This window comes from Panicum virgatum, chromosome 5K, assembly GCF_016808335.1.
Source record: "Panicum virgatum strain AP13 chromosome 5K, P.virgatum_v5, whole genome shotgun sequence".
NCBI classification, from domain to species: Eukaryota; Viridiplantae; Streptophyta; class Magnoliopsida; order Poales; family Poaceae; genus Panicum; species Panicum virgatum.
This window is the reverse complement of record NC_053140.1, coordinates 40,851,591-40,873,340: the sequence shown is the minus strand read 5'-3', so window position 1 is coordinate 40,873,340 and position 21,750 is coordinate 40,851,591. Positions and strand designations below refer to the sequence as shown.

The 21,750-nt window shown below is 44.1% G+C and overlaps 2 protein-coding genes and 1 pseudogene across 13 annotated transcripts; 1 reads left to right on the top strand and 2 right to left on the bottom strand.

Annotated features, from left to right (window-relative positions):
• Nucleotides 1–720: 720 nt before the first annotated feature.
• LOC120707518 (CTD small phosphatase-like protein 3) lies at nucleotides 721–6,022 on the bottom strand. 11 transcript variants are annotated; one of them, XM_039992424.1, is made up of 7 exons: nucleotides 5,776–6,022; nucleotides 4,567–4,683; nucleotides 3,820–3,950; nucleotides 2,855–2,957; nucleotides 2,157–2,663; nucleotides 1,511–1,848; nucleotides 721–1,273 (listed from the first exon to the last, which is right to left on the bottom strand). In XM_039992424.1, the coding sequence occupies exons 1-7, from the start codon at nucleotides 6,005–6,007 to the stop codon at nucleotides 1,106–1,108; spliced, it is 1,596 nt and encodes a 531-aa protein (XP_039848358.1). In that variant the 5' UTR covers nucleotides 6,008–6,022; the 3' UTR covers nucleotides 721–1,105. The 11 variants fall into 11 exon arrangements, with proteins under 11 accessions (XP_039848358.1, XP_039848362.1, XP_039848360.1 ...); XM_039992428.1 differs by having other exon boundaries at nucleotides 764–1,273; nucleotides 4,567–4,778; nucleotides 5,776–5,981; XM_039992425.1 differs by having other exon boundaries at nucleotides 770–1,273; nucleotides 3,820–3,926.
• A 317-nt stretch (nucleotides 6,023–6,339) lies between these two features.
• Nucleotides 6,340–7,453, top strand: LOC120709934 (annotated as a pseudogene).
• Nucleotides 7,454–8,892: 1,439 nt separating this feature from the next.
• LOC120707516 (cytochrome P450 72A14-like) lies at nucleotides 8,893–11,046 on the bottom strand. 2 transcript variants are annotated; one of them, XM_039992423.1, is made up of 4 exons: nucleotides 10,482–11,046; nucleotides 10,105–10,358; nucleotides 9,581–9,965; nucleotides 8,893–9,439 (listed from the first exon to the last, which is right to left on the bottom strand). In XM_039992423.1, exons 1-4 carry the CDS (start codon nucleotides 10,989–10,991, stop codon nucleotides 9,014–9,016), a joined length of 1,575 nt encoding a protein of 524 aa, XP_039848357.1. In that variant the 5' UTR covers nucleotides 10,992–11,046; the 3' UTR covers nucleotides 8,893–9,013. The 2 variants fall into 2 exon arrangements, with proteins under 2 accessions (XP_039848357.1, XP_039848356.1); XM_039992422.1 differs by having other exon boundaries at nucleotides 10,105–11,046.
• Between the last annotated feature and the right edge of the window lie 10,704 nt (nucleotides 11,047–21,750).

Here is a 21,750-nt window from a genome sequence, read left to right as displayed (position 1 = left end):
AAGTATATCAAAAATGTTGGAACAATATATTCACAATGTTGAAATGATATATTCAGTTTCTTGATTTTTTTTAAAAAAAGAACAGATAACACAAATATTTTCAAATTGGATCTCATTTTATTGTATTAATTCTAAATAATATCTAGGTTCAATCGGAATCTAAAATAGATGCATGTTTTGAGAGAGAAGATCGTTTGAATGTTCGGTTGTTAAAAAGATTCGCAACGTGTGCAGCTACAGTTGTACTTTGCCACTTGACTCCTATTCCTGCACATGGTTTTGGAAAGTGCTCGGTCGCTTGGATGGGATGCCGTTGGCCAGCCCACCAGCGAGCCTTTGTGGGCAGGAGGTCCACGGGAGGCCCGGCCAGGTGGACGGATGTGTGCTAGGAAGGATCGGAAGAAGGGAGATATGTTGGGAGATACTGTATCGTTGGATTACAGATCAGTTGGTCCAAAAGTATTAAAGTGATGTGGCTGCACCACATGCTAGAAAAATAGTAATTAATGAGATGTAGTGGGAAGCATCTCTATAAGAGTTATAGATGACATGCTGCATATTGTCATGCAAGTGACATACGGCATGATGTGTTGGGATGTGGACAAGTCGGTCCAAAGTCCAAACAGTCCAGTTGTTGGGCGAATTTGTGCCCCGTTTGGAAGGCAGGAAATTCAGATCAAGAAACTAGTTTCAGACGGAAAGAAGACCCATGAAAATTCTTCAATACGGGCAAATTGATTCCAATCCCGCACCAGAAAGTGTATACCACTATAACAAATCACAATATTGGACTCTGCTTTAAAAGCGGGATAAGGAATACAACCAACTCAAACTCACTTTCTAAACTCTCACAACCAAAATTGCACTCAGATCACTTATTCAGCACTATTGTTCGTTTTCTGTACAATGATCTGTAACAGAAGAAACATACATATACAAGCCACTTTCATCGACAACTGCAGTTTATGCTTGCTATTCGTAACAGCTAATATAACATAAATGGCGAATTATCCTATACCTAATTTCCCAAGAATGGCCTGCCCCAAGTGAAGCGAACCTAAGGTTCGATCACCAGATAAAATGATTGATATGTATGCCTCTAAAACTAATTCTGCTCCAGTTTGTCGTGGAAGGTCTTTGAGATCATTGGCCTAACATCCTCTGCATCCACGAGGCTCTCTAGGAACGGGAGTAACTCAACCAATTCCTGATCTGAGGGGTCATCAAACCAGCTCTTGATTGGTATGCCGTTATCCACTTGCAACTGGAAAACCTGGGAGAAGAAATGCTTCAATTAACCAACAAAAAATAAATAATGTATGCTGCGTCTAAATACTTTAGGAATAAGAGCAGAAAAAGCTGATGAAGAGAGAAACTTCAGTCTGCTATCTCTATTTCAGAAGAGAGTGTTGCTTGATTTACCAGATATCAGCATAAAAAATTACCAACAGTCAAATATTTTTACTAGCGCAGCTAAAGCATAAACCTCATATCTTGGAAGGGAAGATACCTGTGGAGTATTATCAATTATTGCAACTTTTGCCAAGTCAACCCCTAGAATTGTCAAGTCCTTTGTATAGCAACCATCAGAGAATAAACATGATTCACGGTAAATTCGTCGTGAAATATATTTCCCATCAGGATCAAGTCTATCTATAAGCTGCTCAGCATAGATTCTCTGACTAGCTGTGAAAATGACAAGCTCAAACATCTGGGCAACCTTCTCAAGAAACATCTTCAAGTAAGGCCTTTTTCTCACATAGACTGTATGATTTTTCATATTAAAGAAAACTTCTAGAGTAAAATCAGCATTGTCGCAGTGATCCAATGTTGAATGTACAAGAGTCTCTGCATATGAAAAGTGGGTTAGATTGTCTTAGAAAGTATTGCAGTAACAATATCCATACCAGAACTGAATTTTACAATTCTGATCATGACAGGCAAATAGTATACAAAAAATACTAACCCAAAACTAATGATGACATGGCATCAACAAAAGCATACAGTACAAATAGTAACACTTGATTATTAATACATTAACGAAACTAAAATCAGCTAGGTCCCAAATAAATGGAGAGAGAACAGATATCAAAACGAACCACAAGGAAAAAAATGCACTCAAAGGTAAGTTTGCATGATGTGGAGTGACTGCTCACCATCCAAATCCAGCACAAGAGTCACATGTTTTGTTCTCACTGGTGTTTTTGTTAAGCCACTGGGCGAGTCAACATCCATTAAATCAGGCAGATCTCTAGAAAGTAGCTTTTGATCAAGATATTCAGTTTCAACCACATCCCCAGCGGCAGAACTACTTTCAGTTTCTGAATCTGTTGGTTTCGTCTGAAGGTACAAGGATGTGTCATCAGGGTCCAGTGTAGTGTGATCTACCGGAACCTCAGTGCTAGTGTTATTTGGCTCCGGTGAGTCATCTAGAGACAAGAGAGCCACAGGCCGCTCTACCATGTCAACTAAGTTCATACAGTCATTGTAGGAAGTACTAACTTCGTTTGAAAAACCCATTAAGCTATCAAACTGGAAAGTAGAAAAGTTTTCTGTGACATAGAAGTCCAGAGCATCCCAGACTTGGAAGTCCACTGTATTATTGTATACTTCATCATTGCCACTAAGAATCAGGTGAAGGAGCTCAGTGCTTTCGTCCATTGCTGCAATTGACAAATAAAGAAAAGAGAAGACAAAGAAGAAATGATCAGGACCAACCAAATGTCATATAGTCAGAAAATAATTGTATAAACCAAAAGCACAATGAAGCCAACATATCCAATAGGGATCTTAAATGAATCGAAACCCGAAATCAAATTAATACAGATATAGTCGGGAGGCCAAGCGGTGTTACCTGGAGCATTGTAGTTTATCTCTTTCAACTGAAGATCACTGAAGATTGGATCTGGCGAGAGGATACTCTCAAGGTCAGATGATGATGGTACTGATATTGGAACCTGCAAAATTTTTAAAAAATTGTTTTAATATTCCATACTTCATAGCATACAGTTCTGTTTGACTGATACACTATTATTTTGTTTCCAAGCAGCTCAGAGCTCAAGAATTGAGAGCACCAACATCTGCATTAGGACAGATCAGATCCTGATTATGAACTAGAGCTATCCTATTAATTATAGAGTAGTTGAGTTGCACAAAACAATATCAGTAATAGAGAATAGTTTCATAATGTACAATCGGAAATACTGGATAGTATACCCATAACAAATCCCAGTCCATGGTATTATGATTTAGGAAAAACTGCATCACATTTAATTGGCTTTGTCCAACTTCAGCCTAATACTTTTGTGATTTCAAATAGAAAATTTATTGAACCAGGAGATCCAAATCAAAACTGTCAAATTTCTATGTATTCAACATCGCTACTACTAGGAAAAGAAATTCAAAAGAAGTTGAAGCTTAAACAATAGAGTTTATTAAATAGCAAAAGGAGTTAAGTGAGGTAAACTCGAAATTGAGGGAAGCTACTTGAAGATCAAGCAGAAGCTACAGTGGTATTATCAGTAATCTTTATGAACTATGAAGCACATGGAAATGTGTTTTGTAGTTGTCTGATGATAAAATAATTCCGAATGGTGTCATGTCATACGCTGATTTGTGTTCTTTTTATCTCATGCTTCTTTCTATTTGTGAAATTAAAGTATGAAGTATGAACTCAGATAACTTGCTTCTCAGAAATACAACCCAAATAAACAAACGAAAAAAAGGAAAAAGAAAAGAAAAAGGTGAGAGCTAAAATTCTTCAACACAATATGCTAATGTCTTCTAGAACTATACAAACGGAAAATAAAAGCTAGTTACCATAGATCGAGGGCCGCATGACAACAGTGGCAGTGGTAGCAAACTGGTGGTTGCTGCATCAGATTCATCCTGCAATAAGCCGATTTCCATGATTTCTGTGTTCTTCCCTGATAATTCAGCAGTACAGCACACTGTAAAAAGGGGGGGAAATGTTGTAATGCATAGAAATGTTGCAGTCAAGACTAAAGCCATAATCAACTAAATAATGTAAATAGCTTATACTAGATTACCCAAGATATTGTGCAGGTATCTTCATTTTAACACACTAACTATATGCTTCCAGTTCTACCTTACAAGCTACAGCTGAGTCAGTTATTAACTTTTGAGTTAACATTTCATTTCCCCAATCCAAACAAGATCTAAAATATATTTACATAAAATCTGATGAAACTCCAAAACTTGATTTATTGCCTGAAGAAGACAAACTTTTTTCTGTGTGCTTAGAACAGTTTTTTTTTTTTGGGTTAGAGACAGTGTGATTGATCACATATAGATATCAGGCTGTTTCTGTAGCACGATATGAAGAGAATGGTTCCTTTCAGGTTAGAAAGTACTGCTTAGTCAAAATATAAACAGCGTCAATTCCAATAATATGGCCAGAGCTTAGCAGAGTTACAGAATACACAGGTGGAGCCTATAGCATGACTTACATATATTCCAAGCAGGAAAAGCAGAGTTCATGGACAGCATGAAAGATCTAAATGAATCTAGTGGGCTAGATGAGACTGGAAACTGTGCAGACATTACCATTTTGATGACTTATTAGAGTTGACCCCACCGCTGTTTTATCGAGTTTGATCTCTTGAGTGTGTGAATGTTCCGATGTTTCAGTGGTCTTGCAAAATGTATGAAGATCCTGTGTCCCTAAACAGTCGTTGCTTAACATTTTATTCATCCTTAATGCAAGTATTTGCAAAAAGCATGTTCAAAGTACTGCAGTTCCAGTAGGAAAAGGCCAACTGTTGAAACATTTGATATCACTAAAGACATTAGTGGGGGGAAATTGAAAACGGTAAATTATCTACAGTCTAATTTAGTCGACAGAACATGCTTAATCACCAATCAGTCTGTTTTAAAAGGCGAGTGACGAATCAATTTTACACAGGGAGAAAATAGTACTGTGGATTTGTGTCCCGACAAAGCAAGTCATGCTTCCTTGACTTAAACACTAGCAATTAACAAATAATACTCTACTTGAAACTTGAAAGCAGTTGTCACATCTCGCATGCCTAGAGAGCAAATAGCAAACGAATTCGCGAAAGGAAAACAGCCCCCTGGTGCTCTAGGAGCCCCCGGTAGTAAGTGACAACTCTATCGCTGCAATTCCTTGCAAGGACTAAAGGGCCACCCTTTCTTTCCCCCTTACCCCTGCCTTTTATTCCAGGACCCAGCAAAAATCTTGCTGCCATCCGCTTGCAAGGACAGAGAGAGGAAATCGGAGCCGAAATATACCACACGTCAAAGCAGCAAACGAACCCCGTAAAAATTCCCCACATCACATCACAAAAAAAGAGGCGCTCGCTTCACCCCTCGTCGTCGGCAAATCACCGAGCAGGAAACCGTCTCACGGGTCGCGGGTGGGGAGAAAAAAGCGCGGGGGACGGCAGACGACCAGTCCAACAACCTTCACCGCACATCTACTTTCAGCTCGGAGCCCGAACTCACACGATCGTACTGTATCTGGGTGAGTCAAATTCGCACGCCGAAGAGAAAGTCCCGCTCGCTCTCAGCAGCTCGCCGAAATCTCATCTTTCACGCTGAAAAAAAAACCCCACGCGAAATCCCACTAAATTCACCAGAAGAAGCCGCCCTCCGGCCCTCTCCAGCTCAATCACACACGACACGGCTAAGCAAGCGCACCGATACTACTCCAAACACCAATCAAACAACTCACGCTCACGGAACCTTCGACCGGACGAAGCGAGAGAGAGAGGCGAGGCGAGGAGAGACACGTACCCAGGCACGGAAGCGAGCTCGCGCCGCGGACCTCTCGCCGCTGTGGAGCCTTGCGCGGCACGTCACCCCTCTCCTCGCGCAGAGCGCAGGGAGAATCAGAGGAGAGACAGGGAGGAGTTGGGGGAGGCGGCAGGAGGGGAAGCAAAGCTCGCAAGCGCGCTAGAGGAGAGGAGAGGCAAGCGAAGCGCACAGGTAGGGGACAGCTCGATCGCTCGCTAATCCCGCACCACATAATCTATGCGACCGATCCGCGTCCGCCAGCACCGGTCCTGACCCCCCTACAACCGAGCCGACGGACAGGTGGGCCACCGGTGCTCGGGCCCACATCGTCGCCACTCATACGGGTGAGATTTCGCGTAGGTTTTGCATTTCAGGGGTGGGTTTCGGCTCTCGCCCCTCCGCCACCATTCCCCCCTCCGCCTCCGGTTACGCTGGACGAGCCTGGCGCGTCACTGACATATGGGGACGCGGACGCATGACCCCAGGCGTCAGCTGCGTTGGCTAGGTGGTGCAGCCAGTGGATGTAGGTTGCTCGGGGCCAGTCGGGACACGTGGACGGTAAGGATGCGGTAGCTCATCATGCCGGGCGGAGTCCACCCGTTTATTTATAGCCCCTGGTCATACTTTATCAGGTCGGCATGCTAGTCATACGCGTCGCTGGTTGCTCTCACTGACATGCTGGGCAAGCGTACGTGGGATCGGGCGGTCAGTGGCTGGAGGTAGGCAGACGCGTGGGTCGACGGAATTGATGGAGTCGGTGGGGTACACGTGGCCCAGGGGACGGCGCTTGATCTTCTGTTCCCTGCCTGCGGCCGCATGCCTGCTAACGGGGACATACCCGCCTCTACCCGCAGCAGTACAATTATTTTTTGCCAACCCGCTCCAACCCAAATATTTAACTAATCAAACCGCTCCACCAATGGTGGGTTATGCAATTTCCTCACCAAACTGATCGATGTAACCACATATGCCGCTGTCCTCTCTGATCCCTAAGCGAAACCGCACCACAGCGATGGAATCCGACTCCGGCGTGGCCATGTGACGGTGCCGTTCCCGGCGCAGGGCCACCTGAACCAGCTCCTGCACCTCTCCCTGCTGCTCGCGTCTCGGGGGCTCCCCATCCACTTCGCCGCGCCGAAGCCGCACCTCCGGGAGGCACGCGCGCGCCTCCACGGCTGGGGCGGCGGCGCCGCCGACTCCCTCCTCCTCTCCATGGTCCGCTTCCGCATGCTCGAGGTCCCCGCGCATGAGTCCCCTGCCCCCGACCCCGCGTCCCCATTCCCGGCACACATGCTGCCCCTCTTCGAGGCCTTCTGCGCCGCTGTGCGGGCCCCGCTCGGCGCGCTCTTGGAGGAGCTCTCCGCGACCCACCGCCGCGTCGTAGTCCTCCACGACCGCATGGCGGCGTTCGCGGCGGGAGAGGTCGCGCGGCTGCCCAACGGCGAGGCGCTCGGGGGTGCACTGCCTCGCCGCCTCGTACAACGTCGGGTGGGCGGACCCCGGGCACGCCCTTCTGCGGGACCACGGCCTCGTCTTCCACCCGCCCGACGCCTGCGCGACCAAGGAGTTCGTGGCTCTCGCCAAGCGGATGGGGCAGGAGCGCAGGCGCGCCCCCGGCGCCGGCATGGTCGTCAACACCTACCGTGCGCTCGAGGGCGACGGCGGCGGGCTGAAGTAGGCGGCGACCGAGACCTTGGGTGCGATGATGGGATGTGGGTGGTGTAGATGGCGCCGACGAAGCCGGGGATCCCCGAGTCGGCCTGGAAGCGAGCCTTGAAGCCGCCGCCGGGCCAGCGGAGGAAGCGGCGGTGTTTCCTTATTGGCTTCTTGCGGAGCAGGCAATCTGTTTCTACCCCCACCCCGCCCCCAACCCGTGAATGCAGCCCACCCCACCCCAACCCGTTGGCCTCTAAACCCGTTACTACATACACAAACGGATCTCCATTCGAAAACCGGCCCGAAAATCTCCATCTGACCCGCCCCACTAGCAGGCCTACCGCATCCGCTGGTTCGCCGGCGCGTGGCGCGGCTGGCGCGGGGCAGAGCCTCTACCGCTTCCGGCCGGCAGAACCCACGCGCGTGCGGCCGCCGCCGTGTCTGCCGTCCGCGCGGACGACAGGACGGGGGGAACGGAAGCAACGGCGCCGGCGCGACGCGCACGTGCGATCTCACTCTGGGGTTTCGGCTGTGTTTTGTGGCCTTTTTGGTTTTCTACTGTGATGACGGGTTGCCGGGCCATGGAGCTTGCTGTAATCGCTTGGTCAACCTTACCGAAGGCTAGTGAAAAGAAAAACGTTTTGCTTTCCGTAGATACTTGTAAGTTGCAATTTTTTTCGAGCTGAGTGTTAGCTCAATTGGTAAGATTTTTTTGGCGGAACTTGCCCACCAGAGTTCGAGTTTTCGACTTAGTATTGGTGCTCATATTTTTCAGGATTTAATCGGTGATATTCTTTCAGTGGTAGACGATGTGCCTGTCATTGGCATGACGGATTACCAATAGTGACTTCGTCAAATCTCAAGGATCTGCCGGCTTGGTTTCTCGGAGGTGCTCATAGGATTATGTTTGTGTTTGTATATTCACGGGGGTGAGTATGCGTGCGTTTGTGAACATCTGCATCTGTACTGTGTTTCTAAAAAAATTGCAATCTTTGTTAAAAAGAATATGCTGCTTTCTTAAAGAAAGTAAAAGAAAATATACTTTTTAACTTTAACTTCAAGTGCATAAACAATACTTTTTTTTCTATTTCACTATAAAAATTAAAAATTTTTTTTACCAAGAATTATGCCCACTGTACCCTTCACGGAGGCCCCACTTGTCAGGCCAAAAGGTTTGACGAAAGGAGGTGAAGATCCATTTTTTGATAGAAGGAAAATATATCTACCTTTTACACCAGTAATTTCCTATACCCACCTCTTATTTTGAACACAAAATTTATATTTCCTTATCAGTTTTGAAAGAATGCAAAGGAAAATAACCAAACGCCCAAGGAAATTATATATTTTCATGCAAGTTAGGTAAAACTCACATGAGAATTCACATAAGACGAAAGGAACTAATAGGAGCTTGATACATAAATAAATTTTTAGGAGTAGATTTCTTTTTCCTTACACATGTCGAAGAGATACAGGCCACTGTATTAGATGAAATCGGCCCAACAATCGACAGCGGGAGTAGTAAAATAAAAAAAGGAAAAAAACGACGCATCCACACACACAACTCTTAGTCTCACAATATGCGCTAGAGTTTCTTGAGCATGATCTGTGCCCCATGTTCTGGCTGCAGCGTGGAGACCGGGAACGGCGCGTGCGTGTAGGCCGGCGAGAGCCCGAACGAGAAGTGCTGCAGGATGGCGCAGAGCGCCATCTTGGCCTCGACCAGCGCGAAGTTCTGGCCGACGCAGACCCGCGGCCCCCAGCCGAACGGGAAGAACGCCGGCGAGTCCTTGGACGCCCTGGAGATGCCGTCGGTGAACCTCCCCGGCCTGAACTCGTCGGCGTCCTCCCCCCACACGCCCTTGTCGTGGTGGATGAACACGATGGGCAGCGAGAGCACCACCCCGGGCGGGTACGTGACGCCGCCCAGCTCGACCTCCTCGTGCGCCTGCCGATCCAGTTGCACCACCGGCGGGTACAGCCTGAGAACCTCGTACAGTATCATGGTCACCTGCAGATAAACAGGTCATCAGAAACGACAGTGTCAGAGTTCCATTTCCCGGGGGGGGGGGGATTCATTCGATCGTGTCAGATTTCCATTTCCGGTGAAGATTCAGATTCATGTGAGCAGTGGCCGGCGGCGAGTGCTAACGATTTTCAGCTGGTGTATGCCGTCCAAGTCCGGCTGGCTGTCGCCGAAGACGCGCAGGACCTCCTCCCTCGCGCGGTGCTGCCACTCCGGGTGCATGCTCAGGGCGACCATCGTCCACGTCAGCAGCACGGCGGTGGTGTCCATCCCGGCGAAGTAGAAGAGCTTCAGCTCCCCGATGATGTCCGCCATGGTCATGATCGGCCTCGAGCTCCCGGCCTGCCTGGTCTCCGCGACGTTGGACTCCATCAGCAGGCCCAGCAGGTCGTCGTTGCTGGCGCGGCCTTCTTTCGTGGCCCTCTCCCGCTTGCCGACGATGCCTCGCAGGAGCTCCTCCACCTCGCGCGCGTTTGCCTTTATCCTCCTGTTGAGTCGCGTCGGCAGAAATCTGCAGGAGTGTTAGTGTTACCACATGATCGATGAACAAATTAGAGGCCGGCACCGAATGATCTGTGATTTGCATCCACCAGCACGTGTCGTGATGCGCCGTCGTCAGTCAGAATGTCAGATAGACATGATGTTCCTACCTGAAACCTGGGAGGTACAGAGTGTTCATCATCTTCACCAGATTTTGAGCTTGCTCTGACTGCAACTGGAAGATCCTCCTCCCCTCGCTGAAACTGCTGCCGAAGGCCGAGCGCGAGATCACGTCGCCGGTGAGATTCTGGAACTCCAGCCAGACGTCTACCTCCTTGGCTCCGTCAGACTCCACATACCCCACATACCCCTCCCACCGCGCCACCAGCTCGTTCGCGCATGCTGCAAAAGACGGCAGCATTTTCTGCAGAGCAACCATGCAAGCACCCAATTTACTACAAAACTGGCGCCACCAACATCTGAAACGAAGAACAAGCTCGCACAAACTTTTCGTGTGAAGGATTGCAGGAAACTTTTTGCGATCGACCTTGAGTTTCTCGAGGTGAAAGGCCGGGTTGATGATCTTGCGGTGCGCGGCCCACTTGTGGCCGTCGTGGCTCACCAGCCCGTTGGCCAGCCGCCGGACGAGGCCGTTGTGCCTGCGCTTCCGGAAGTGGCCGGACCTGTTGGCCAGGACCTCCCGCACCAGCGTGGGGTCGTTCACGATCACCCTCGGCGTCGGGCCGAGCCAGGTCACGGAGATCTTACCGTGCTCCCTGATGAGGTCGTGGTAGAAGCGGTGCACGCGCGGCGTGATGGCGTGGGACAGCGGCATGGGCTCGGCCCGGGCCGCCGCCGCCAGCCGCGCCAACTGCTTCAGGTCGCCGAACGGGAAGCGGTACGCCGTGCCGGGGAGGCCCTGGGACTGCAGGGCCCGGCCGAGCCTCCGCGGGACGATCCAGGTGGAGTGCAGGACCCGCCACGCCCACCACAGGGCCAGGGGCAGCACGAGGAAGAAGAGCGAGCTCCAGTGCTGCAGCGCTGCTCCGATCGCCATGGCCGCCGGCTCTGATGGTGGTGGGTGGGTCCACTACTGATGGTCGCCGTAGGAGGAAGCTCTGCACACTTATAGGAAGCGGTGGAGGAGAAATTTCTCAGCGCCTAGCCGTTGGACGTTTCCGTTTTGATGGAGCAACCGAAGCTTCACGGCGCGCTGATTGGGTTGCTGACATGCTCTGCCATCACCCCTTTACGCCTGCGCTCATGTCGGCATCAGCATACAAGGGGAATGAAACGGCTCGAAGAAACAGAGATATAGCCTATAGGTAGCTCCGAGGTGCTTATGCCAGTCATGATCTCCTAGAATTACCCTATTTGGTCCGCAATTTTTCTTTTTTTTTTGAAAAACTGTCCGCAAAATTTTCCCATATGCTCAGGTTCCCTAAAGTTTCAACTTCAGAGCAGACAAAGGACCTCAGCCGACATGCCATGCCATGTATCCTTTTGAGTAAGCCCCAGCTCACCATTGAGTCTGTATTTCCAAATTGCCTATCGGATGGATTTGTGACGATCTCACAGCCTATTTTTTTATTAAATAAAATAGTCTTTTTAAAAAAAAGACAAAATAGTCCATATGTTACTATTATTAATTGGAGGTTCCTTTTAAAGCCTTTAGGTGAAGTCACCTAGAATCCTAGGTGGACAGTCTATAAAAATAAAAAACCCTTCAAATTCTCACAAAAATTAGAAACATTCAGCCATCAATTTGGCAACTCTAATCATAATAGCCATTGGATCTGTTATATTTTTCCAATAAATTATCTACCTTTGCCATTATGAAAATAGACTAAAGTAACTCCCTAAATATGTATCTAAATTACCCACCTCTGACGTTATAAAAAATAATCTAAAGTAACCCCCTAACCTTCATGTAAATTACTCACTTATGCCATTATAAAATAATATCAAATAACCCCCTAAATTTTCATATATATTATCCAATGATGTCATAATAAAAAGTTAAAATAAACTCCAAATCTGAATCAAAATTATATTATTATAATAAATCTTAAAGCGCATCAATATAAAATTCTAAATTACTTTTTCTATCATTATTAAGTATTATTTATATAAAAATACTAACCATAATGTGTGTGTTTCACCATATGAATTCCAATTTTCATGTTGTTCACATAACTCAAACAAAGTGTTCAATTAAATACATTATCAAACATATATGGAGGTGTGATGCAAAATGAAAAAAATTTGTTGGTAACTAAACTTATCACATTTATTACAATTATATAATGATAAATATGTATCTTTATAGTACTATATTAGAATATTTAATTAGTTACATAGAGCGTGAGATAGATAATTATTAGATATCTCTAACCAGCCCATGCGAGAGCACGGGTTGGCAGACTAGTTTAATACAATTAATAAATAACACATTTGTAATAAATAAATATGCAAAATAATAATTTCATTTTCATAGGCACTAGGAAGAAAATATCTAAAACAAATGTACATTTAGAAAACAATTAATAAATGCCAAAGTTAAATTAGAAACTACCAATCCTATTCTACACCTTAGGTTTAGTAATTTATTCTACAGTAGTAGTTATACTAGGTTAAAGTACTGAGAAAATTTCGTTAGTAGTAGGTTCAGTAGTACTACATTATATTCGGTTTGGTAATTCACTGCCCACTCCAGCGCCCGCCAGGTGAGCCACAGGACAGACAGGCCTCCGAGAACGTAGAGCGACTCCAGCAGAGCTCCGATCGCCATCGTCGCTGTCATTGGAAACAAGCTGTTTGTTGGCTGCACGATCACAACGAAGAGCAATGGCCTCTATTTGTAGGAGGCTAGCAGCTGCTCTCGGCCGCCGCGCCCTTGATTTTTCTTTGCTAGTTTCGCGAGGAAGCTGCCTCTCAGTTGTGTTGCCGTAGTTTCCCTGGCCCCTTGTGGCGCGGAAGAGTAAGCATCTAGGTTCAGCCATTTTTCTTCGGTAGGGACTACAGCGAATGATTAGGAAGGGCAGCAGCACACGGATTCCATGGAAGTGCTGGAACAACATCAACCCCAGAGAGAGCTAGGACACGCAGAAGCCCACAGGTTGCAACAAATGCAAAACGTGTTGAGGAGCCATGAAGGAGTAGTCTTCGTCACCAATTGACGGTGTAGTTGATCTATTGTGCTGCTACTTTAGGCCAAATTCGTTTTGGCCCGGAATGACCTGGAACACGGCCTATTCCACCTGGAATAATTTGGCCTGGTTTGAAATCAGATTTGACCTAAAATTTTAGTTCGTTTAGTCTGAGTCCGGAATTAAAATGAGTTATTCCAGGTCTTTCTACCCCATCCTCAGTCTAGAATCGATCTGAAACTCAAGCCACCAGGAATCGATCCAGACCTCATGGAGCCACAGAGGGACTCGCGAGTCCTAGCTCTAGCTGCGTGAGTTCAGGCGGAGGCGACCTGGTGATGTGAGTTCGGTGGAGGCGGAATGGCGGATTTGGCTCCCGGTGGTGGCTGTCCATTCCGGCCGCTCCTTCTCACCAGTAAGTATCCCATTGCTCCTCTCCTCTCTCATATCCTATGATTCTTGTCACTGTCCCTCTGTCAATGCAAAGCCCCTAGATCATGTCATTCTTGTTCCCCTCTTCTGGGTCTGCGAGTGAGAGCGGATGCAGGTCTAGTCTAGACAGAAACTTGCAAGGCATTTCATTTTTGCATTGCAGTAATCTGCACGGGATGCGCGCATTAGGACCAGGTTCATGCTTGCATGCTTTGCATTCAGTGCAAGTCTAGCAAACAAATCGCAGATTAGATTATTGCAGATTAAGTAAAAAAATGGAAATCTATGTTGGTTGGCATCAGAAACTTATCATGGTCATAAAGAACAATATCTTTGTTCTCCTTGTTTAGACAAATTTCTATGACTGTTCTTGGTGTTCCTTTCATCATTCATAAGTAACCAAGTTGGAGTCTATTCCTTTCATATTGGTATTTTTGAATCGACGTTTCTTCCTATAGACTGTGAAACTTCATGGCATAAACATTCTGACTAGTTGGGTTTTGTATTTTTCCTCATACCTGCACACTGTTAATGGTGTCTTCACATGTTAGCCTGACAATCTGCATGTTTTCTTGAATCATGCACCAAAGATGTTTAGTTTTATCACCATGTTAAAGATCTTGGGTTCTTATCATTTCACATTATATAAGTGCATAAAAAAACTATCCTTAGTATGCACATCTTGGTGTCAGGGACGAAGGGTATGCGCTGCACATTTGGGGTCTTTTCTGATATGACATTCTAAGCAATAGTGTTTGCAACTTATACATGAGAGCAGCAGTTCTCCTGTTTTGGCTGCAATCATACAATCATTGTTCTACTATATTTTCTAGATGTTGATGCATTGTAGTCATTGTTCTACTATATTTTTTGGATGTTTATACAATCAACTTGGATGTTGATTAATCATACATTACCGTAGAGTCATTGCTCTGTTCATTGTTGTCTAGATGTGCATGATGCTAAGGCAATTTGAATATTGTGTGGGTATCTATTTTGTTTTTGAGGTCACTGCAGTTGTTGTCCAAACTAATGTCTAATATAGAATGAACCGAATTTCCTTTACTGCCAATTTTGCTATGTGCAACCCCTATCCTATGTGCTGTACATTTATTTTGTCTTTCTCCTTGAGCAATTGACAGCAAAAAAAAGTAAAGAATGCTGGAAAGCAAATGAAAAGGGGTAAAAGCAAGGAAGCTTGGATTCGGTTCATTTGTGCCCTGAAATGTTCGGTTTATAGCCCATAGTCTTATATCTTATAAGCTTATATACTTGATTTTCCTGTGTAATTGCAAGGTTTCAAGGTTAAGTTTAAGGCTGATTTTGCAACTCAGTGTCCTTACTGAAAGGTCTTTCTGTTTGCACTATGTGTCACTCTGCTAATGGATTGGGCCGGAATGGATTAAATAATTTGGATTGTACGTGGGGTTTTTTCTAGGCTGGCCGCAGTGGTTTCCACATGTGTCTTGGGCTGGATAGGTTTGGGGCTACGGGCCTAATGGATTGGGCCGGCTTAGTTATTTTTTTAAGGTCCCAAACCAGTTACAGCCCATGGATGCAAACAAGTTACAACCTGCCCATACGCTCGACTCACTTGTTGCCGCACGCCCCCCACCCCTCCTCCCCCCGCCGCCGCCGCCTTAGTCGGAAGATAGTCATTTGCACCACTAACATCCATTATCTTAATACATCCATTATCTTAATACAATAGTGTTAAAAGAAACTACCACGTTCGCCGAGAGGGTCTAGAGATTCCCACGTTAATGAAAAAAAGAGAAGAATCTGCACCGTCGAATTTTATGAAGATCTAACGGTTTATATTATCCTATAAAGAGACCATATAAAATACTTTGCATCATTTGTACTAATTATAGAAAATACTATTCAATTTTACTATCTAACATGGACTCTGACTCGATGTTTCCCTTCCCTAATCACGCGATGTTTCCCTTCCCTAATCACACACGTACAGCTATGGTGATGCCACTATCAGAACTGAGGGTACCGAATGACTCGAGCACCACGGCAGGCTGCTGCAGCCCGACGGTAGCCCACACGGCCCAGCATATGGTCTGCGCAGCTGCGTTTGGCCTATGGGTCTAGGTGTGAGCCCACGCTCTGGTGGTGTCACGCTCCACCGACACCGTTTGCAGCCACTGTTGGTGGCTGTTGCTGCCACCGCACCTCCGCAAGCTGCCTGCCCACCTGATGATCGACGCACAATGCCCAAAGTTCTTGGCTTCCCCTGCACGCCACTCCCTATCCCACTGCACATTCCCCACAAAAGAGGGGCCACCAGCGAAGGAACGTACCTGAATGGCATGGATCCGCCTTGCCACCCACCGGATTTACCCTTAGGGACTAAAATTTGTTGGTGACCGACTGCCCCGGACACTGCTACCTGCTAGCAATGGAGGTGGAGGTGGAAACCGTCCCGCCGACACCATCCTTGCGGCTGCACCGGCTTCAAGCTACACGCTTTGACAGTGATGAGGCTGGATAAAGGAAGAAAGGAGGCCCGGGGGTGGCGGCAATGGTTCGCCTCCTGATCCACCCCTCGGGAAGTGATGCGGGGGTCACTTCCTCTCCCCTCCTATACATGTGCTGGGGAGCGTCACAGGGTGGGAACAAGGGAAGATAATCATATTATGGCACAATGACGGGATTGAGAACAAAAGATGAATGTCAAACTTAGAACCCGTTTTGAGAATCCTGAGGTTATCTTGATGATGCCATTGAAAATCCTGATTCACTAACAATATATTGCGTACGGGCAACCAACAGTGATAGGAATATATTCTACCAAAATGGTCTCATTAATGGAAATCTTCCATTTGAACCTCTGTAAACTCCTCGATGATGTCAGTGTTGCATAGGGGCAACTTGCGGCCATTAGAACATGTTTTTTTCCAACTAGCATGAGGTGCGGAAATGATTGAAGAAAATGGATCCCAACCACAGGTACCTAAGCGCTAATCGCATTGCTAACAGTTGTGTGGCATGATGCCGCTAAACCAGCCGGGAAGCTCAGAAGAAAGGAAACAAAGGTCGTAAGCCGGCAGGTTGAATCCTCCCATTGGTCGTCCATCACACAACATCAACATATCTAGCAGACACCATGGTTGCCATATATTTACATTGATCAGATTCTCAATCAGTTTCAGAGAAGTTTAAATTGAGATGATCACAGTGTCTGACATCATGTATGACATGATGAGATCCTATGGTGAAAAAACTCATCAAATTCTAAAATTTATCTATATTCTTTATTGGATGGTGGAGCCACGACTCCATGTCCAAGGCTCGCAACAACAGGATCCAAGATGGAGATGAGGTGAGGGCAGCTAACTATGAGAGGTTGTGTGTTTTGTTCAACATTAAGCATCATCAAATTGATTTTCTATTTGCTTTCTTTCTTGGTTCAGTGTAAACTCCGTTGTTCTATATAGACCTGTTGAAGATGCATGGCTGTCATATTGGTGAGTGATCAGGGTATAAACTACTAGAGTTCAAAACAAGTTCAATATACCTTCTGATTTCTTTTGTTATAAACAAATCTATGTCTACGGAGGTGAATGGTAACGGTGTTCACTAATATGGTGGGCAACGCGTCTCGAAAAGTACAACTTGGCATTAAGATAGCATCTAGACCTGACCACTATAGGCTGGGTTGGCAATTGACATGGTCAGTTCCTGGGCGCTATAGGCTGGGTTGATGGCGAGGCAATAAGTTAAGCTAGCCAAAAATGCAAATTGATATTGATATTTGATATAAGCGCCTGTCGATGAGATGGGATAACATGAACATTGTTGCAAACAGGACTTCTTGGGACTAGAAATCAGGAGAACATTGGATGAGCACAAAGGAGAAGCTACAACTTGCATTGCTTGCACAATAGTGAATTAGCGAATTTGTTGACCCTTGAAAAAAGATGCAGCAGCTATTAGATAAATGGAGCATGGATGGAGCTGAAGCAATAGGAGATTGTAGAATGTAGATCAAAGAAAAAAGAAAAGGAGATATGGCGTGATTAGAACTAAAGGGGATGCAACCTCTATATCCCATTAAGGTTGGGAATCAAATTTCAAAATTTAATTCCAATGATCTATGATACGGTACAATACATTGAGTCACTCACTTAAATTTTCTTCAGAAAATTCCAATGATGTTTGTCACCTCGAACGGTAAAAAATACGCCACCAGTCAAAAATTAAAAGGTTAACTATATTCATTGAAAAGGTCTAAATTTTTTTAGTACTTTTAAAATAATAATAAAATATATTTATATGTGAAGTACCAACTTTTTTTATAATTCATATTCTACAAGAATAAGATGGACGATGCGTTGATCTGGCATATTAGGACAACAATTAAAACGACACAACTAAACGATTTTTTTGTATAAATTTGTTTTGGAGTAGAAACAAATATTAGCATAGACCTAGCTACCCGCGCTATTTGTGCGCCATCTTGCTAGTTAACATAACAGTAAAGAAAGAAGACTCATCTTTGTGACTTGTGAGAAACTGCAGCGACTCTGCTTCGCATAATAGTCTCAATAAGCAAAGGGCAGCTCGCGTGATTGAACACCTAATAAGTCCATGGATCGATTAGACTGAAAATTTTAGTACTAAACGGAAGAACAAATGGCAAAATACCGTAGCAACTCTGTTTTTTTTATAAAAAAATATAAGGACAGTTTCGACTCTGTTCAGCAGCCACCAACAGAAGGTGGTGGTTGGTGGTAACGCGGCGCCGTAGAGAGGCATTGCACCAACCGAAAGACTATACATTGTGCGCGATAGCATCGCTAAAGTAGTGGGATTAATTCTCCTCAAGAGAGCATGTACTGTTGGGCTAAATTTTAGACTTGTGGTGTTTTTTTCGACTGTTTTCGTGCTTTCCCACGTGCATGCATGCAGGCGAAGACAAAACAAATGATATCATCCAAATACAAGGAGATTTCATACTAAAAAAACTATAAATCTTAAACTTTGCACCCAAATTTAATTCTGATTGCACCATTATCCTTTTCATGCCAAACTCTCCAAAATAAGACTACACTTGCCTACATTTGCATAATATTTTTGAAAACTAATTTTTTAATACTAAATAATTTGGAGCTTTAGCAGGAAGAGAGGGAATTGGAGCAAGAGGAGTGGGAGTGTGTTGATTACTGATTTCACTGGGGTTGCCCTACCGTCCAGAGAGAGTTGTCGCCAGGTCAACAAATATTTTAACAACACCAACAAATGTTCGCGATGTTTAATATTTTTTTCACTGTACATTATATTATTTGTTCATTATGTTTAATTTTTTGTTCATCAAAATAATTATTTGTTCGTGTTGTTAAATTATTTGTTCCCAGGATTCAAAATTAATTATTTAGTTTAAAAAATATTTTTCAAAAAATATCATGCAAACATATGCAAATATGATCTTATTTTAAAGATCTTATCATAAGAAAGATAATGATGCAATCTAAATTTAATATAGATACCTATTTAATAGTTATAATTTTTTTAATTTCAGATCCGCATGTATGTGAGTGATGTCAGCACTTTTGTCTCTTCTGCACGCATGAAAAGATTCTATTCTATTTAGCAGACAATCTCTGCTATTAATGGGTCGGTCTAATATAATTTGGGGGAAAAATCTATGTACTTCAGGTGATGATTTGTAAAACCATCACCTTTTTTTTTGAGGGGTGACGGCTCCCTTCCACTGAGGCCTGTTTTCATGTTGTGGTTGGAATCCTGACCCAGGCAGCAGGACCAGGGCTGGAATTAAACTGGCTCATCGCCGGGGGGGGGGGGGGGGTAGTTAAGCAAGTTATCTTTAGCTTAACAGCAGCCCACAAGACAGCCCACAGCCCATAATTCATTTCGGCCTCACCGCGTCCTGCAAAATTCTGCAGGCAAGCAGCACCGTAGGTAGGTAAGTCAAACGCTCAGTGGACAGAGAGACCATCCTACCCCTTCTTTTTTTTCTCCCCCTTTCTATTCTGTTTCTCTTTTAGACGATTTTATTCAAATACTTCAATTAATTCATCAAGTGTGTAGTGTAGATATGTGCCATTCAACAATTTGAAATGGTTAATCAACATTTTTCAGTAATATAATTCAACATTCAGTATAAACTAATTCAACATTTTATACGAAAATGTTCAAACAATATACTAAATTGTTGAACTAGTTAATTCCAAATGTTGACTTTTAAAATTTAATAAAAATATATTCATATTGGATCTCATTGTGTTTGATTAATTCTTAAGAATGTAGTGGTTTAAACGGATTCGAAATTGAGTGTACCGTTTATGAGAAAAATACATTTGAACTTCCGAATCCAAAAAATACCTACACCTACTAGCATGCGCCATGTGTTCAGCTAACTTCTTCGACGTATCAACTCTCGAGCCCGCTGCCCGCTGGGCGCTGGATGGCTGGATGCTTCGCTCTTGCTCTCTTGCCTAAAATCTGATGGTAGAAAATATTCGCACGGATCTCAAACATTAGAAGATACGGATTTTCTTCAAAAGAGATCCAACGAACTACTTTGTGCTTAAACAGTCCAGTCCACTGCTAGTTTCACGACTTGGCCCACTACCTGCTGTATGTACAGAGATCGCGGCCCACGCGGCCCACGTTACACGCCTGCTGTATGGATAGGGTCCATAGCCCAAATAACGAGGCAGAATAGTAAGCGTGGTATCTAAATTTTTTCAGAAATCATACTAGTTCCCATACCATGTCTTCAAATAAATTTCTAAAGTTACCACCGCATTTCTTATAATAAGAGATTTTTAAAATAAGACTGCACTCGAATATACTCAGATAATTTTCTAGTTGAAACAATCTAATTGTGAAGTCGGGACAATTGTTCTAACTTCAAAAATTAAAAATATTCTAGAACAATGTTCCTAGAAAACCTTATCCACAAGAAACACAAATTTTCTATTAGAAATATAAAAATTCTTAAAATAAGATAAGATGTTGCAAGAATAAAATAAAATGCTCCAGAACAAAAATGAAATTGTGCAAATAATAATATTCAAATATAGTTAATATGCTCTAGCTTTATTTTAAGATTTCGTTATAAGGAACTCAACGATTAAATGGATTTCTAATTAGGAGCTCAGTTTGTGAGCTGTTTTTTTTTGTTTGAAATTAGCGATAGTTAAAATTTTAATATACATTTACATAATTTTTATGTACATATACGTCTCAGGCTCCTGGCTAGCCCAGCCATCTGCATTGTTGTAGAGTGAATGGATGTGTATTTCCATTGATTGATTGTTGCTTATATACAAAACCAAAAGACAAGGGCCTAAGGGACATGTCCCTTTGGGATGACCCCTTCATGAATGGTAACTTGCTAGTGACATCATAATGATGTCATTAATCTAATTACTTAATTATAGAATTGATCACTAATTCCTAATTCCTTCATAACACTCCCCCTTGATCAATTTGTCCTTCTTGTGGTCTTGTAATCAATTTGATCTTCTTGTGGTCTTGTATCAATCGAATAACTCCTTGGAAACTCTATGGGAAAAATTAGGAGATGCAATACAATATATCTCCCCCAAAAACCGTTCAGGAAAAATGCAAGGAGAATCTTTGGAAAACCATGTGGGAAAAACCAAAATATTTCCAGTATACTAGGCAAAACTCCTTAAAATCCAGTGGGAAAAATAAGGAGAAACACCATAATATACAATTACCAATGTTAGTAGACCCTTGAGATAAACCAGAAGTCTTAGTCTAATAACGCCTTGACCCTATGGTCAATATGCTTCAAATATCATCTTCCAAAAACCCCTGTGGGGGAAAATAGATGATATAGCATATATCTTTGTGCTGGCATTGCCTCATCAAAAACTTTATATGAGAAACCTCAAATGGAAAACTCACATAAAGAAAAGAGTACAATGCATGTTATGTCCGAATATCATCCACCAAAAACCCCATGGGAAAAATGGATGATATGACATGACCTTGTGTTGATATTGCCTCATTAAAAACTTTATATGAGAAACCCAAAGGGAAAAACTCATACAAAGAAAAGAGTGCAGTATGATGCTTTCAACAAGTTATTAATCAGAGAGACGAGAGACTCTCTCCTGAAACTTGCAAACTTTTCATACCAATGTATTCTACACGTATGAAATGTGGACTATAGTAGACCTTGTGAATATCTCTTCGAGATTATCACAAGTACTTAGTTTGCAAATA